Raw genomic sequence first — 19,384 nt, forward strand, 5'->3', positions numbered from 1 at the left:
TGAGAACAACTGGTCTTACTGGTAAACACTGAGGCAAAGAAGATGTTAAGTACCTCAGCCTTTTCTTCGTCCTTTGTCACTGTGTTCCCCCCATATCCAATAAAGGATGGAGTTAATCCTCTGCCCTCCTTTTCTTGTTAATGTATTTATGGAATTTATCATTGTATTCACTTCTGATTAAGTTGTTTCGTTAACAACTGTTCTTGGCAACAAGTAAATTTTTATGTTGTTTTTTGTTTTTTAAAAGTACACAGGGATGAAAGGAAAAATTGTATTTACTTTTTTTTTCTTGGTTATCTGTCATTGCATGGTTAAAAATAAATTGCTTGCACTCTAATCAAGACTAGAACGCTGACTTAGAACCATTTTCTTGACGTGTGCTAATGCAAGAAAATGGGATATTTTATTGAATGTCTTAAACCTGTTCATCTACATCACTAACCTTTCAACAAAAATAGTTCTGTTATAAAAGCAGAGCCTGAGTGTTAACGACACTGCACTAATATATGTATGTTCTTTCTTTCCTTGCATGCGTTACAGAAACAAGATATACTAAATCAAGTAAGTAATCTTAATTTGAGTTTTTATTTTTTGCTTTTGTTATGCAAAGGAGCAGTATCTTTTATTTTGTAGCCTTCCACTGAGATGACACTTACTAATTAATATTGCATGTGGCTATTCTGTCAGATAATAGACAAATATTTAAAGCTAGAGCAAAGTGCGCTCTCTTTCTGCTGGCAGACTTTGTCACTAGGTGAATTTCATTTTTGTCATTCACAGTACATAATTTTGCTAACATTAATTCAGAGGAATATGAAAAAATAGTTAAGAGCAAGTAATTAACTTGTTCCATACTTGTCACAGAAATTTCTGCTTACTAGTGAGATCTCATAATGGTTTGTATTATTCTGAAATTACAATGACACCTCTCAGAAAAAAATCTTAAACACTGTTTCTGTAACCATATAATGCCATTTATATACAGCAGGCTTAAAATTGCAGAATTTCTAATTTGAATAAGGCTTATAGTATGCTTTAAGCGATTGTGACTCTACAGCAAATTAAAGAGAGATGGTTAAAAAGCTGATCATCCACCCAAGACTCTACTCCTGAGAAGCTTCAGTAGCCTAAAACCAGGCATCAAAATGCAATGGAAAAAAAAAAAAAAAGGCTAGGGAAGAAGGACTAATCAAATGAACTTCTTTTTTTAAACAACCTGGTTCTTTTTCTTTGTAGCAGAGGAGTTAAAAACCCCCGCTTTGCTGTTCTGGGAAGAGGCAGCCAGAACATGAGAATAATGAAAAAGTCAAGAGACTGAAAGGATTAGTTTTGTAGGAACTCCTCACTTTCTGGGGTCAAAGGCCAGTCAAGCTTTTGGACATGTGTTACCGAGAGCAGGGCTCGCCATTCACAAAAGCGGTCAGTTTCCTTCAGATGAGCAACATTACTTTTTTTAGTAAGCTGCAATGGGTCCTGAAAGAGAAGGTATTCAGGTTAAAGCAGTGTATCTAGATCCGGTCTTGAGACTAATCTCATTAGTATTTTTGCTAATAACCTTGTCGAAAGTAGTAAATGAATACTGATAAAATCAACTCACTAAAGCAAATTTGGAAATTGTTGCTAACATGGAGAAAAATCTGAATATTATACTGGAAAAACTGGAAAAACATTATGGACTACAGTAAATGGCAATGGAATGAAACACACCAGTGCAGAGTACATTGTGGTGTACCCTGGGATTTGCGCTGTTGTTAGATAAAATGCTGTGTGTGGTAGTTGATCCCAAGGTGATTGCAAAGCATCGTTGTGGTTTGGTCATGAAGAAGAGAAATAGGTTACTGGGACATTGTAATAGTATTCCTGTGGCCGTGGTGGTCTGAGAACAAGACAAGACTTGTACGAAAAAGTAGCGTCTTAGACCCATTGACATGAGTGAAAAATTAGTTAAAATTTCAAGCACACAGAAATATGGATTGAAAGAAGGATTTTTGTCCCATTTCCCTCCGCTACATTCTTTGATCTGACAGAAGATACTAATTTACAGTAAAGATTATGATATTATTGTAACATATAAAGTGAAGTATTACTACTACAGCTACGAAGATTTAATTTTGTATGAAAAGGTACTGCAGAAACCACATCTTTCTACTTTTAACCAAATGATGGGACAAAGTGAACTCAAACTGGAACTAATTTACAGAAGGGTAAGTACGACGTTGAGAATTATGTCTATTAGGTAGGAGAAGCCTGTCCCTCACATGTAAGTAACTGCAGGCTAAGAAAGGATGTTGTGTCTTTCTAGCTACAAAACAGAAAAATTTAGCAACTTGTATCACCAGCAGAAAACTCTGCCCTTCAGAAACTGGGCACTCAGTGGTTTTTTGGTGCTCTGGGCAGAATTTCTAGGGAAACAGCTTCCTGGATCCCTAGAGAGCTGGGAATCCTGCCAGGCAGAGATGCTGGCAGTATGGATGTGAGCCTGCCTTCTGTGGGAAGTGTTGAGGGCACCAAGGTGTAAAATGTTTCTGCTAGTCAATTTCTGCTTCAAAACTGTTCAGGACTAGATGATCTTGAAGGTCCCTTCCAACCTAGACAATTCTATGATTCTATGATTTTTGATGATCTTTTGTGGTCCCTCTGTCTCCTCTCCTGTCTATGCTGACATCTCTCCCTCCTTGATGTCTTCCTTCCCTTCTGATACTTCCCCTCTCTGCCCTAAAATACCTTTTCCCCCTTTTTTTCTCTATTTTTTTTGCATTGCACAATACCTTGTGTTTTATCTTTATGAGCCTCATAATGCTTTCATTTATATGTTACCTGATTTATTCTCATAATTTGTTAAATGGCTAACACAGACTATTTTCCAGTTCTAGTGTGCAGTAGATACCGTTTCAAAGTATTTTAAAATAAAGAGTTTATTTTGGGGGTTATTAGGGTACCAGCATCACTATTTAGATAGAAGTTGACAGAGAATTTTAAGCTGTCTTGATATTCAGACCAGAGGGACCATTCTGTTTCAGAGAATATGCTGCTTAAAGCTACACCATTTTTACAGGAAAACAAACAAACAAACAAAAGTGGACGGTCACACTGGTGTCTGTTTTATTTTTAACATATTTTATTTGAAGAGTGACAGACTTCTCTGACAACATTTCAGCTCCTCTAACAGCGTGAAAACAGTAGAAATATGGTTCCAACTATGGTACTGAGTTATATAGTATGAAAAATGCTGTCCTCATATTTTTGTATTAATTTGAAATACCAGCTACGTTTGTCCTTTTCTTAAAGTGAAGTAAACATAGAAGTAAAATAATTTAGGAAGGATACACTTTGTGTATTTCTTGAGTTTTATATTGCCATTAATGAATGTTTAAAATTGATGCATTTCAACTCAAGTGTACATGCGATGGTGCAATGTTTATGCAAAATTATGAGTTACAACTTTTCATTTCAGTAGTCATTGGTGATAGATTTCATAACACTTAACTCTAAGATGTGCTTAACATCAATGGAAAAGTATCTTTCCGTGTTTTTAAATTATTGTAATTTTAATTCTATTACCCTGTGCCTTCATTTGGTCACTATGTGTCTGAATTAATGCTGCAAAACAAATAGCAGGGGAGAGGTATTTGGCTAGTGGGTGTTTGGACTCCATGGAACAAAACCAAATAAAGACATTTTCTTAAGACAACAGCATTTAATGTTGAAATATGTTTAATTTATAACAGTGAGAATTCTGAAGCCAACAGTTGAGTGCTGTGTTGGTGCTATAGTGTTTTTTGGTTTACATCCTATTTGTAACCATTGGGTAATAAAGGACTGTGTGGTGCTTGTAAACAGTTCTACAGGTGTCTGTTACATGGTCAGACACAAGGCAAGTCTATTTTATTTACCTACAAAGGGTATTGACTAGAAATTGCAGGCAAAGAGGAGGCCCTAGAACAACCTAATTGTCCTTAGTTTCTGGTTTATGTCTGTAAACACATTTAATTTACTGTAGGTTTACTCAGGCTGAATTAGGAAAGACAGGATGAACAGCTTTACCCAGAGTTAAAAGTGATAAACTAAAAGTGTTACTCAAAGTGTTACTTAATAAAATGTTGTAGCAAATACTTCTAATAAATGTAGCTGAAATAACCTCCACAAAAATTTTCAATGGGCAGAGAAGGTCATTACAGTTAAAATATGTGAGAATGCTGCTGATACAGAACGTGTGTAGAAAAATAATTCTTGATTTTAGCCACATTATGAAAATGACAATTCAGCCATGTTTTGCTGTAAGTAGGCTTTTGCAGAAACTTCACAACCAGATCAATTGTTTGATTCAACCAGAACTTTTTGTCATAACAGATTTTTTTCAGGGCTTCATTCATGTTGCTATTTTATTTGGTTTTAGTCTGAAGCATGCCACCTACCCCATTTTTCCTAACTTCTGTAGTAATTAAAGGTTTGGATGAGCAATTCTGCTGGGACAGAATACAAGAATACAGATACAGAATATCTACTCTTCACTTTTTTTAGTTTATAATAATTTATGGATATTTCTTCTAACATTCTGTATTGGTAATACATGTAAAGTACACCCTGGGTGATAATCTGCTGCAAGATCCTTCTAAAAGTATGTGCCTTAGCACTCTTTCTTCTTAAAATAACCCCACCTTTGTTTAGTAAATATAGCATATTTACATATAGTAAATTTATGTATTTGTATTTATGTGTGTAGTACTTATAGGTATACAAACCTACACACATATTCATGTACTGAAGAGAACCTGCTGATAGAAAGGTTTGGGTTTTTTTTTCTTACCCGGATATAAGACTGGGATGAGACTGCAGTGGTTGGTGAATATGTTCCAGTAATTTTGTTTTATTTTTGTAATAGCATAAATTTATTTTAATAATATGAGGATGTAGTACAGCGTTATGCTTAAAAATCTAGTTATTGCACAAAAATTGAGTCTTCCCATTTCCATTTTGGATGTTTCATTGAGTTTACTTCTTTGGAGACACATGCTAGCTGAGGGAAAAATTTGGCAGTTATATATGTCTGTAGTATTGCTAATATTGAAATATTATTTGGCTGTATGGAGTATTTGGTAGGACCAGCCTGTGAGAGCATGTGATTTTTTTAAAGGTCTTTTTTCCATAAACTTTCACCTCAGTAGATGAGAATTTGACTGCTGCTTTAAGAAATAATTTTATTTAGTTACGAGAACTTTCAAAATGAATTATGTGAAAAATGCATTAAATCAAATACTTAGATCAGCAAATGCTAAGGACTTGCAACTTAACCCAAACTTTAGCAATCTGCATGAGGAATTCCAAATTTAATTCTGCCATATGAACATTAGAAATATATTTTTAAAAACCAAACCCTTATGCATTCTCATGAAATTCATCTTTTGTAGCTCATTAACCCTCTCTATATGGTTTCTGCTTTTTTTTTTCTACGTATTTTTGCAAAAGTCATTTTTTGAAATGTCAGAATTAAACGAAATCTTCAAAACTTGGACTTGTACTGGGGATGCTTTATCGTTGCTTTTCACAGCTAAACATATAATTCTCACTAAAGGACTAGCATTGATGTGTGTGATTGTTGTCATAGCATTAGGTGTGAATCAAGGCCCTGTAACATCTACTTATTTTTCAACAGCTCACTTTTCAGATATTGGGTCAATAGAAATTGTTTAAAAAGAAATAACCAATTAAGGGGACATACCCACAAAGAAGAATAACCCAGAGCTATTACTGTCGGTAGATTAAAGCTGATTATACTCTATGTTTTTGGCAACATTCGGAGATCAGGCAGCGTAATTTAAAAAGCAATTAATTGAAAATTACATTTCAACATAATTCTCTTTCCATTAACTCTCAAATTTTCTCTTTAATAGGTGACTTCATGGAAGTCTGCTGGAATGAACAATTTCTTTTTTTTTTTTTTTCCCCTCTCACATTCTGTTTTTCAGGATGATGGCAACAGTAGCTTATGTTGAAATACTTTGTACAAATTTAAAGCACGAAAAAGACCAAAGAGATTGTGGTATTTTAAAAGAGTTTATGGATGGAGATTAATTCCAAACACTAGATTATGTCTTGTTTCCATTTAAGTGTGGGGAGGAATAAAAGGAGTTGTTATTCTACCCATCCCTGCCCTGACCCATCCACAACAGCAACCCTGTTGTCAAGAGACTATTAATAAGTTGCTTTTTTGTGTCTTGTGAGGAGAAAGAAAGTGGAGCATTGCAGCTTCTCTTCCTTCCTTCTGCATGTCCCCCAGCAGAACTGGTTGTTGCATTTATACTGGCGAGGAAAATACAGGAGGCAGTTAGACCACTGCTGTTGCAGTTTGGTGTTAGGGTAGCTCTTGAGTCAAAAGCTGCCAATTTTTTCTGAGTAATGATTTGTTCTCTTCAAATGTCTTAATATGATAGGAGTTAAAATATTACACAGCATAGTTAAAGCCTCCGAATAATTTTATTTGTAATACAATGAAGGATGTAAAATTTGCTTTATTTGTATATATCCCATTTTTCACTGAGAATCCATGTTTTGTGTATTCTCAGTATCAGGATATACCGAGTTGTGATGTCTATACCATGTAGAGTTTTGTGTATGTTGACACAGAACCTACACTTAAGTGCATAAATCTTCACAATATGCATACTCGGATTTTTCTTGGTCTTGCGTTTCATGTACCATCAGTAAAGCAGAAGAACAAATTATAACATTGTACAGCTTCACTGTAGTAGGAGAAAGGAAGAAGTCAAATGCCGTATAGTATTTCCTCTTTTCCACTAGTTCCCCACTTCTCCCCCCAGCCCCATGTGTCAGTTCTGCTCTCTGAGGTGGAGGAACAAGGGATGAGTTCCTGCAGCTGCTTTGCTTTACCTAGAATCACATTCATAGTTAGGGACACCACAGCATGAAATACGTAGTTTAAGGAACAGATCGAGGGAGGTGATTCTGCTCCTCTACTCCGCTCTGGTGAGACCCCACTTGGAGTACTGTGTCCAGCTCTGGAGTCCTCGGCACAGGAAAGACATGAACCTGTTGGAACAGGTCCAGCAGAGGGCCACAAAGATGATCAGAGGGCCTGAGCACCTCTCCTATGAGGACAGGCTGAGAGAGTTGGGATTGTTCAGCCTGGAGAAGAGAAGGCTCTGGGGAGACCTTATAGTGACCTTCCAGTACCTGAAGGGGCTCCAGGAGAGATGGGGAGGGACTCTTTGTCAGGGAGTGGAGGGATAGGATGAGGGGTAATGGTTTTAAACTGAAAGAGGGGAGATTTAGATTAGATCTCAGGAAGAAATTCTTTCCTGTGAGGGTGGTGAGACACTGGAACAGGTTGCCCAGAGAAGCTGTGGCTACCCCATCCCTGGAGGTGTTCAAGGCCAGGCTGGATGGGGCTTTGAGCAACCTGGTCTGGTGGGAGGTGTCCCTGCCCATGGCAGGGGGGTTGGAACTCAGTGATCTTTAAGGTCCCTTCCAACCCAAACCATTCCATGATTCTGCTTACCACAAGGCAGGGGAAAAATGTAATTGCTGTGGGGGATTCTATAGCTGTGTGAGTGCTTCATATCTTGTAAGAAGTAAGGGGCCAGTGAAAATTGCTGATAGTGCATCAGATTGTTGGCTTATAGTTTCCTGTGTGTTCTTGCTTATCATCCCTATGGGTCTCATGTGTATAGTTCCTCAGTTCCCACCAATGTAGATTTTCACTACAAAGCAGATAAATTGTGGGAAATTTTGTGACAACACCAATTTTAAGAAAGCAACATTGTTGTATGTGACCAGCCACCTGAGATCAGTCCTGTTCCATATGTAGTGAAGGATGAGCAGAACATGGTACATTCGCTCTGGATTGTGGAAGGACAGGTTTCTGTTCTCTGCAAAGACAGTGGAATTCATAGAGGTAATCCTATGCTTTCAGTTGGCCACAACAGATCTTTTCAGGCAGATTTTACAACCTGCTAACCTGGCAATGATGATGGAGTTCAACCTCTTTCTCTCTGGCATACAAGAGGTTAGCAGCCATTCTGCTGTCTGGACAGAATGAGGTATTTTAAGGCACCTCCATAGCCTGTTGTAGCCATAATCAGAAGATCTGAGACCTGAGCAGGCCACGTGTTTTTAGTTGACTGTTGGTCTATATATGTCTGATGCAAAATTAGAAGACGCCTGAAAGTGTGTTATTTTGCCAAGCATAGTCATAGCTGCTACTCGGAAACCAGTCCTTCAGTTCCTGTTTTTCCTGAGATTTAGAGACTCAACCTCTATGAACTAGCACTAAATTAGTGTAATGCACTTATCAATGAGTGCTTGACAAGAAACAGAACTCTTATTGTGGCAATTGAAGATTTTTTTTAAAGCATATGAAGCATAGACTGGCCTCCATTTCTTTTTCCTTGGAGTCTTACGTATTCTGGGAATCTGGGATTCAAAAGAAACTGAAGAGTGGGAAGTAAGAGCTCTGCTTTATGCCACTGGTGTAGAGGAGAAAGAGAAGTAAGGTATATGTAAGGTATATGCATTCTTTAGTGGTATTAGTAAGGTCAAAAGCTTCTTATCACGTATCTGTGAGATACATGGAATAACTGCAAAGAGATGTGCATACAGTCATGATAGCACTATGGAAAATAGTGGTCACTTTATTGTCAGTTTTGTAGTATTTTGTACAGTAACAGGAGAATAAAATTCCAGACTCCTTTGTTAACTGTTTGAGATTTTTTAATATCTATAAAAATCTGAAACTCATTTTAATATTTTTGTTTCTTCGGAGTTGAGAATTCTTTAGTCAATGTGATCAGTGTCATCCTGGAAACTCGCCTGAAAAATGTAGTTTATCCTGAAAACTGTAATTTATTTATCGTGTCAGTTGCCAGGACTTTAATCTCTTGGTGACTTTAAACTCTTTGCAGTCAAGATTCCTTAGTAACATTTTTTTTCTAGTTCAATGATTGTCATTTGTTTGTACATATCCTTTTATGTGTGCTTACTGTTCTGTCATAGGATTTCCTGTGGTATGTTGAACAGGATACACTAGTGATCGGATTCCTAAGGTGAAGAAGGAGAATAAAAGCCCAGGCTAGAGAATTTTCTACAGAATTGGCTTCTGAAATGTGTTATGATAGAAAAAGAGGAAAACATCTCACAATGCTTGGTCAAAGCCTTTAAGGAGTTTCCCAGGAGCTTTTAGCAGCTGGGAAGAGGGAGATATAATGTTCTATGGAGGGACTTTCTTTTAGATCTTACCTCAGTTCTTCCACTGAGTGCAGAGTATTCCTTATAACTCAAAAAACCTCTTGTCTCTTCGATCACCATTTTCCTTGATAATGTCTGGCAGCTGCTACAAGTAGGTTGCCTTTATATGTGGTTGAAATCTCTCAAGAGTCCAGATCTGGGAGTCTGTTGCTCGTTTCCAGTCTTCCTCCCCATCCTATCCACACTACCCAGTGATGCCTCCTTGGCTGCTGTGGGAATGGAGGAAAAGAAATAAAGAGCAGAGACACGGCAGAGACGGAGGTGCTAATAATTCTGGAAGAAGGATTTTCCCTGCTGATTCCTGCTGGGTCTGACTGACTCAGATGTTACCTCCCCACATACTCCAGTCTGTTCCTAAATGGCATCATCATCTCTCTCTCTCTCTCTCTCCAGGAAAGGCTTTGGTACTTTTTTTATTTGAATCAAAGTCTTCTACAGTGGTCCTGACAGTATTTCTTTTAAGAAATTACTCAATTTTTCTACAGTTATGGAATGGCTTAGGTATATTACAATGAGAGACCATAGAGAAAGTACTGAAAGTAATTTGATGTGAGCCTTTTTTTGAAAGCTCACCCCTTTTTAATCGTAAAACTACTCCTAGATCTGCTGTAGCTCAGTTCTGTTATTTACCGCATATACATTTACAAAACCAAATTTGCAGAAATGACTGCATTGCTGTAGAGCTCAGTTCTAACAAGATAATCTACACCAAGTATGTTAGGTCCTCTAGGAAATGTTTTTCAGCTATAGGAGTATTAGAATCATGGATTTTGTGGGTTGTTTTCATATAGGCAAGAACCTAATCACGAGGCTCTCTGCATGGATCTCCTTTAGAGGCAGGACCGTTGGTGCACATTCTTTTGATACAGGATGCAGTTTTGCATCTGCATTTTGGACTATTATAAACATTTCTGATCTGTATTCAAGTCACTTACCAGCTCCTAACTAACTTTCAGCATCATTTGAAAGCTTTTGGATGTGCAGCATCTGAGCTCTGGTTATCTGAAGGTTGCTGCTTCCCTGGAGGAATACAGGGCGCAAAGCACGTTAGAGCAGAGGATAAAGCACTTTCAGCTGAAGACATCTGACTGTAGGATAACCACCCACTTTCTTTTTTCCTTTGCTGAGCACCCTAATCAGTGGCGGTCAGGATGTCAAATATATTAAATCACATGGAAGCCAAGTCCTGTGTTACTTTGATATCTGTTGTCTTTCCTGGCCAGAAAATATAAGGCAGTTGGGAACACTTGCTTTGAAGGACACTGGGGTAAATGGTAACCTGACTAACTTTAGAAAATATTTAAAACTTTGAACATCTTTGAGAAAGAGAATCTTCAGGAAGAAAGACTTGTGTAATTTTAACCATATTTATTAATCCAAATCTATACCCAGGTGTAATTCTGAGCCCATAAGTGGAAAAAATGTAGCATTAGGGATTTAGTAATTGCTGACAGCTTGGTGGACCAATCTAAGATTTAAAAAATCTAAGATAGCTGTATACTTAAGGAATATTTTTAGCAGTATATATGTAAAATCCACAGACAAGGTAAATAAAAGAAAGCTTTATGTAATAGAGAGATATTTTACATGTCCATCCATAAAGCTTAACTTAAATGGGATTATCATTTGTTTTGCTCTTTTCCTTTTTCACTTGGTTATTCCTCTTTGTATGTAATTTAGTAAAATAGCTAAGACACATTTCATTAATGAGCAATCTAACAAAGCAATTTCACATTGTTAAAGTCAGTTGATTTAGTGATTAATGTATTTGTTATGCTTGCAGATAAAAACTATGTTTATATACTGTAAAATAATGACCGATTTGCTTGGGTGCTGATACAAATCCTTTTGCCGTTGTGGTTTCATAGTTTATAAACAGCAAGTTAGATGTCAGTGACTTTATTAGTGAGGAAAAACATAGTGTTTGTAGCAGGAGTGAAATAGTGTATGATTTGCCGAAGTGGAAGAGAGTGACTGAAACTCTGGGATGAGACAAAGACAGTGAGGCCATGTCCAAATTGATTATTTCCATTTTATGCCCAGCTTGAGCCTTGTGGAGGCAATTTTTTTTCAGTTTCTGCTATTTTAGTGTTTGGTAGGTAAGTGTTTTATTGGTTTCGCTGAACTACTTTTTCAAATGAGGTGTTCTGGATTAGAAGCTCAGCATAGATACCCTCTTGCCAAGTTTGCGTAACTAATAATAATGGTTTGCACAAGACCAGTCAAATTTTGCAATCTGTGGTTTTGGTCACTTATAAGGACAGTGATACACATTTAAAACATTACCCTGAGGCAGTTAGGTCTTGACCTTAATGGGAAACACCTTATTTCCTGTGGACATAAAATTTCTACATTTCCTAAATATTAAAAAAAAAAAAAAAGAAGAAAAAAAAAAAAGTAGGGGGAGAGAAATCCCTGCTACAAAGTGTTGAAATGACATTAAAGTAATTGTAAAAATTATTAATACTGTGACTCAGATTCCAGAGTCACTGAGGCACTTTGAAAATATAGTTTCAATTTTCTTTTTCTGGCTTAGTTTCAAGCTGGTTTCTTTCTGGTCTTTTCCCTCCTAACGCTGCATTCCCTGTGCTGAACTAAAGGAATCATAGAATCATAGAATGGTTAGAGTTGGAAAGGACCTTAAAGATCATCGAGTTCCAACCCCCCTGCCCTGGGCAGGGACACCTACCACCAGACAAGGTTGCTCAAAGCCCCATCCAGCCTGGCCTTAAACACTTCCAGGGATGGGGCATCCACAACCTCCCTGGGCAACCTGTTCCAGTGCTTCACCACCCTCACAGTAAAGAATTTCCTCCTAATATCTAATTGAAATCTCCCCTCTTCCAATTTAAAACCATTACCTCTTGTCCTGTCACTAAACTTCCTGACAAAGAGTCCCTCTCCAGCTCTCCTGTAGGCTCCCTTCAGATATTGGTAGGCTGAGGAGTTGCTCTAGAGTTTCCTATGGAGAAATGGAATCTTCCTGAAGCACGGGGAAATTTCTCCAATTCAATTTTGTCGTGTAATGTAGCTTTACCCCTTAATTATTTAATGGTGAAAAGTTGCTGTCCTGTTTGGTCTAGAAACAAAGACAGTAACTCCATGCTTTTCAGATTAATGATTGATAATCTGTTTTAAAATCACATATGTCACAGAGTAGCATCATTAATAGGTGTGCAGTTGTGTCTCAGCTATTTCTGAGATAAAACTGAAATTGTCTTAAGCTCTCTTGATATATTTCAGGACACCTTTACCTTTAGTGATTCTATATTAGCAGGGTAAAATGGGATTATAATGTTTTACAGTGCTATGGCCTCAGCAGAGGGGAAGATGTTGATCTCCTCTTTCTGGTGACCGGCAACTGGACATGAGGAAATGGAATGACGCTGCGTCAGGGGAAGTTCATATTGGACATTAGGGAAAGTTTCTTCACTGAGAGGGTGGTCAGTCCCTGGAACAGGCTCCCCAGGGAAGTGGTGATGGCCACTTCCTGTCAGAGCCTGTCGGAGGTCAAGGAGTGTCTGGATGATGGTCTCAGTTGTGTGGTTTAGTTTGTGAGGAGCAGGGAGTTGGACTCGATCCTTATGGGTCCCTTCCAACTTGAGATATTCCATGATTCATTTTATTGCTTAAAACGGACAATGCTGTCATACCAGGAAAAATCGTCAAGGAATTTTCACTAATGAGCTCCTACCTTGCTGGCAAAAGAAAATCACATTAAACTAAATGGCAAATATTTCAAATTGGCAACTTTTTTTCCCCTGTAAGTAATGTTGTGTGTCTCAGTTCTCTCATTTGACTATTAGAACCTATTTGAGACAGGATGATTAGTGGACAAATAAGATGATTATAGGACAAATAACAATATGTGTTGCCACCTGGGAAAAGACAGGAGGCCTTCAATTCTGTGAATTAAGCATCCAAAAATCCCCTGTTTGCCTAGTTATGGGAAAAGCTAAGACTTGCTAGATACACCCTTGTGAGCTCCGTAGGTGCCTTTGATTGCAGTTTTGCGTGTGCTGTTAAGCCATACTCTAATCAAGAAACTAGAGAGCATGGAACTAAATTTGGCGATCCCGATACAAGTGCTCTGAATTTACTCTGGGCTGTTGTAGTAGTACGGTGAGTTTTCAAAGTAATACAGAATTCAATAATCAGTCACTTTCAAGAATAAATATGCCAGATATCCATATATTCATATTTTCAAAAGCCTAAAGTTTTTGTTAACAGAATACTATTTCATGGATTAGTATGAAAGTGTTTGCAAAATGAACAATTCAAAATACTTTTTTTCCTGTTTTTTGGTGTTTTTTTTTTCTGCTCTAGACAATTGATTTAGAGGGGTTCAAGCTGTTTATGAAGACTTTTCTGGAGGCGGAGTTACCAGATGATTTCATTGAACATCTTTTTACATCGTTTAGCAACAAAATCTCTCACTGCAGCCCATTAATAAAAAACAAACCCCAGCACCTTTCTGGAGGTGAGTAGTAAAATCAATAATATAAGAATTGATGGTTTCCACCCTCTGCTATTTTACTTCTAATAGCTATAAATATATAAAATTTTAAATTATATGTATTTCTTCTTTTCTGTTCTGATATTTATGAGATTGGATAAACTAACTCCAACAAGAAATAATATGAAAAGAAATGGAAATTAAATGGTTTCCTTTTTTTTAATTCACAATAATGATGCAGCTGAGACACCAAGTGGACAGTCTTTGTCACGTTAGTGCTAATCAGATTACTCTGGTTACATGATATTGCTGCCTACTCTACCAGATAAACTTTAAGAGCTTCATACAGGAGACTCCTGCTGGTGCTTTCCAGTTTCTGTGCCCAGTTACTGCTGCTTCTCTTAATTCTCTAGGTGTGATAGTGCTATTAGTTATCCTACATCCTTACCAGCTACTGATATTTTAAATGTCCTGTAAGTGTTAGCAGTATTTCTTTTCCCAATTTAAGGATCTTCTTTAATGCAGTTTGAAATGTTCATGCTAAACTGAACATTTTTATTGAAAGTCATTTTGAGTTCAGAGGACTTAACATGTTAAAATACTTCCATGTAAAATAGTGTTTTAAAAAATTTTTTTTACAAAATTTTATAGAACTTCTAAAGAAAATTTGTGTAAGAAATTTAAGGTTACCTTCCAAACTTGAAATATTTGGTTTAGCACTTTAGCAGTCTGGGAACCCTATCAAAATCCAGTAGCTAAAAGCAGAAGCTAGACTAATATAATGAAATAAATTGCATGTTTTGAGCAGCTGGGATAATCAAGCACTTAAAGCAAGTTACCAAATGGTTTGATGGGTACTTAATTGCTTGAATTCTTTATATGAAGATTGGGTGTCTTCAAATTGCAACTCATCCAGAAGCTGTGAATACAAGTGCTAGTAGCTGAAATGTTCAGCTTTTCTTGCAGATACCAAGCATTAGATTTCCAGAGATGCCTCAGTGTACAGTGCTAATTGTAGGCTTCCAGGTATCACCCCCTGAGTCTGACCTGTTCTTTCTTTTTACTGCATGCCGTTCTCAACTGTGTTAAATTGATGGGTTTCAGTTATTTTTCTTTATTTAAGTTTACAGTAACAGTAATTTCCACTTCTGAGCTTTATATTTCCTGGCAAAAACCAACAACCAACCAAACAAAAATATTACATTATCGTCTTCACTTATATTATAATGCATATATATAATGGTCATTAACTGTACCTAGACTTAACGAAATAATAAACCTTGGTTACCATATCGAGGGTATGATTCTCTATATAAATATTTTTTTTTCATTTGAATTGAATTCTTCGGGTAACTTTTTTATCTTTTCTAATCAGAACTGCCATGGATGCATCTACTTCCACAAATAACTGCTGTGTTGACAGTACATTTCCAACTTCTTGGGCTTTTGTTGCTAGTTATGTAGGCTGGTTCCATGTGCAGAGCAGTAGGCTTAGTAGACAAGAGTGTAATCAGTTGGGTGGAGTATTCCAAACCTTCTGTTGCTAATTACAGTTCTGATAATGAGTTTCTCATGGGTTTGGGCAAATCATTTAGACAAGTGATTCGGTCCCTTGCCCTTAAAGATGCTTGGCAACAGAATCTCTATGGGCATGTCTTAATGTATTCTTGTATGCTGCAGGGTATATTTTGGATGTCATAAATATTCAGCATTGCATTTTTTTTCAACTATGAATATAGTTTCTGTTGCCTATAAAATCTCAGCAGCACAATTTCATTTCTCCTTTTCTTACTTTTAAGTTTTCATTGAAGTTTTCATTATGTTTTCATCGAGTAACATCAGCAATAAACATGCACTGTACCAGCCACCAAAATCTGTAATCTTTTACACTTAACCCTTTTTGCCTAACTCCAATAGCAGGTGCCATTTAGCGGTGCATATTTACTTATTATGCTCTGTTTTTACATAATTGAGTACTACTATTTTAAAAAGTCATCTTCTATCATTCTGGTGTTGTATTTCTGTGCTTTTGACACTTCATGTGTAGAAATGATTAAGCTGGGTTCATAAACCTGTCTGGCATGTGTCCATTTTTTACTTACTGTCTCTTGGTCCACTCATGTCTGTTTATAAATTGTATTTTCAGTTAAGGTGTCTGAAGAGAGATGGAAACAGATGCCAGGTAAGCAGCAGCACTGTTAAGTCAGCACGTTGCAGCCACCCCTCTTCCTCCTCTGATTAAGAAGTAATACTTAAACGCGTACCTTGCAGCTAATGATAAGCTAAAAGATACCTTAAAATTTGTATGCCTTTTCATTTGGATTTCAGGAGTATACATTTTTGAGATGAGTTAGCTCAAGTTTTAAACTACTTTTTATTCTGTGCATAAGATTCATGTAAGACTGGGATGTGAACTATTTGTGTAAATTGCGTGATTAAAGCTAGCATCTTAATTGATGAATATTTTATAATGTCTTAATTTTAAGGGCACTTAACTGACACGCAAGCTCGTTTAGAAGAACAAAGCCCTACTTTTTATTCATTTAAATATTTACTTTCAGTGTTTATTATCTGTATGAAACCACAAACATGAATGGGATTCAAAGATATATTTTCTGCATGCAAATTTGCTCTTATTTACTGAAATTATTTCTTTTAATGTGCATACTTCAGGGGACCTTGGAAAATGTCTTTAGACTGTAATGAAGTTTTTCAAGACAAAAATGGGGGGCAGAGGGAGGAACCCCACTAAATTCTGTTTCTATTTGCTACAGTAATTAACTTGTCCAAGACAAATGGATGAGAGAAATTATGTATGCAGGTTATATGTGCAATGACGAATCTGCTCTGAATTAGTTATAGAAAATATTTAAGAACAGTAAATCCTGTTGTAAAGTTTCATCTTTAACATTACTAAAGTCAGTGAGAAATGTAACACACTTATAAAAAAGTTTTATTACTGCTTTTTCTGTCTTCTCCTGTCCTTCCCCATTTTTTCCTCTATTTATTGGTCCTGCAGATTCCAGTAATGTCATCAGGACTGGTCATATTAATGTTCTCTTGAAACAAAAAGTTTGGCAATTTTGAAACTTGTATTCCACGTGGTACACTGTTACTGCTCTTGGTCACAATGTTCGAGCAATTGTTGTGACTATTATTTAAATTCTGTGGTTATTTCTATAGTATTCTGTGGCTGAGGCTTCCATGTTTTAAATATGTGTTGCTCTGATGACACAGAAAAGGGTTATACCATTCCCATAATTGATATTTTTTTTTTCCCAATAGTTTGCTTTATCCGTATAATATTTTAAAAACTCATGATCATTTTAGTTCTACTTTTGCTGGATAAACTATGAACGGGAATTGTGAAGAATAACAAAAGCTCTGTGTTATTTCCAGGTCTGAGACTTAACAAAGGTACCTCTACATCCCGACCTCCTACTCCTGCCAACCTACATTTGCCAGACATGATCCAGCTGAAAGATATTGTTTGCTATTTGTCACTGCTAGAAAGAGGAAGACCTGAAGACAAGCTAGAATGTATGTTCTTTTAAGTTAATTTTATATATTTATTTCAATAAGTAATCAAAAATTCTCTTTCTAAATTTTCTGAGTTTAAGCCTCAGTTTTGAGCATCTGCATTATAAAAATATTGTTCTAGGTGATTATTATTGCAGAAATGATCTTTTATTTTTGCTTATAGTATTAATTTGATGAGATTTTAACTAAATTCTCTCTCGCACATGCCAAGATGAGGAGTAAGGATCATACATTCTGCAATTAAAATAATCCTTTCTATGCTGTTGTCTATTGATTAGTATCAGATCTGACAAAAATAAATGAAATATAAAGAGGGTGCTTAGTGGTATATAGAAATTAATTCAAAGAATAGTTAATATAGGCCATGGGCTCTATAATGCTAGTGAATACAGAAAAACCAAGAATGATCCATGTCTGGACCACTGAACAGGAATGAGTGTTTGACACTGGGAGTTAGAAATTACTTTCTTTTTTTAATTAGGGGTCTGGTTTATTAAAGCCCAACAATTCTGCCTGTTAAAAAAAAAAATCTGAGTTTGATCTGTGAAGCGAAGAAAAAAAGAAAGAAACTGTGTTTTCCCCTTTATGAAAATGTTGAAATCCATTTTCCAGATAGGTAAACAGTCCATCCAATCTTAATAGTCCTTACTGAGACCAAATATACTTTGATTTACATAGCAGGTATATAAAAGAACTATATAAAAGTCTATAAAAGAACTGGGGGATCAAGGCTCAAATACTGTATGGGAAATAAATACTCAATACGATAGGAAATGCAAACAGTGCACTGCTTCTGCTGGAAGGAGAAATTCACTACAATGTTACATGACTGCATATTGTTGAAGTATCTTGGTATTTCATTACCTGAACTTAGTTTACAAAGACAACTTTGTACTGTAAGATCACCAATACTTTTGCCTCAGCAAAGACTGAGGAGCCGTCCCCAAATTTGATAATACCAATTTGGTATCGTATGATTAGAATATGAGGATGTGTGCATGACTGTGCATTCAGAAAACAAGCAGAGGAAAACTAAGATCCTAGAGTTCAATTCGAGTTAGAATATAATAACTGTTTCACAGTAGCAAGTTATGCAAGTCTTACCAGAGCTCTGAAGAGCTCTATGCACAAACCATAGCGTGAAATGGAGATCAGTTGCCTCCCCTCGTGTTAGGAACCGGTACAATGAAAAGAGGGAAAGGCAGAGGAGCAGATGATGATTTTAGTGTAGGGGATGTTTGATGAACTTCCTGCAACAGGAACTGCAGAAGCAAAAGGCTACGAATGATCTATATGATTTAGGAGCGGGAGAGCCTGATCTAATAAATGTATGGTACTTACATGTTTTGTATATTCAAGATCATTTTCATTTACTACATATAATTAAGAACATGGTTATTACATGGTTTTATTTTCTACTTTGTCATACAGAGTTGAAATATATCACGTATTGTCACTTTTTAGTGTCGAAATTTTGGCTTATACTGTAGCATTACTATGCAGAATTCCCTGTTGATTTTTGTTGAATTATCTTTATAAATAAATGTATAATTTAACACTTTGTCTGAAATAATTTTATATCAGTATGTCCTGTGGCTGTAAGGTAAATTATAAATTAGTAGCAGTGAAGTAAAAAAACAAAGGATGGCTTCTTTTGGAGTTGCCAACACTAGTATTAATATTAACCTCAAATCATGATTTATTTTTTTTTCCTGTTGACAAAAAATGGAAACATTCTGAATCATAGCTGAGTGTTTGGAAACTTGATTCATGACAAGCAGAACGTGGAAGCAGTACTTTCAAATAAAATCTGATAAAAGCTTGAGGATTTTTTGAGCTGAAATACACTAAGATGAAATAGTGTTTAGGTTTTGGATCTGTATAATCTATGGATTTTCATAGATTTACAAATATTCCAGCAGATAAATAGAATCTTTAACCTATTAACAGAGTATTTCTAGAGGTCTTAACCACTGCAATCCTTACCTGTTTGACATGATCAGCATATACATTGGTCATAAACTGTATGTGGCCTGAATATAAAGAACATCTCAAACTTTCCTAGCAGAGATACGTCGGAAGAATTTAAGTTCTCTTTTTAAGGTCATATTGCAAATCGTTTCAGGT

General features: G+C 36.4%; 1 protein-coding gene across 6 annotated transcripts in view; it reads left to right on the forward strand.

The window, feature by feature from the left end:
• DGKB (diacylglycerol kinase beta) overlaps nt 1–19,384 on the forward strand; it is a 323,154-nt gene that overhangs the window by 37,022 nt on the left and 266,748 nt on the right. For 3 of the 6 annotated variants that reach the window (XM_074150986.1, XM_074150987.1, XM_074150990.1), the window contains exons 3-5: nt 541–561; nt 13,588–13,741; nt 17,117–17,257. In XM_074150986.1, the coding sequence (XP_074007087.1) occupies nt 541–561; nt 13,588–13,741; nt 17,117–17,257 (316 nt within the window). The remainder of the gene's footprint in view (nt 1–540; nt 562–13,587; nt 13,742–17,116; nt 17,258–19,384) is intronic. The other 3 variants (XM_074150988.1, XM_074150989.1, XM_074150992.1) reach the window with 1 other exon arrangement.

This window comes from Numenius arquata, chromosome 7 (genome assembly GCF_964106895.1).
Source record: "Numenius arquata chromosome 7, bNumArq3.hap1.1, whole genome shotgun sequence".
NCBI lineage: Eukaryota > Metazoa > Chordata > Aves > Charadriiformes > Scolopacidae > Numenius > Numenius arquata.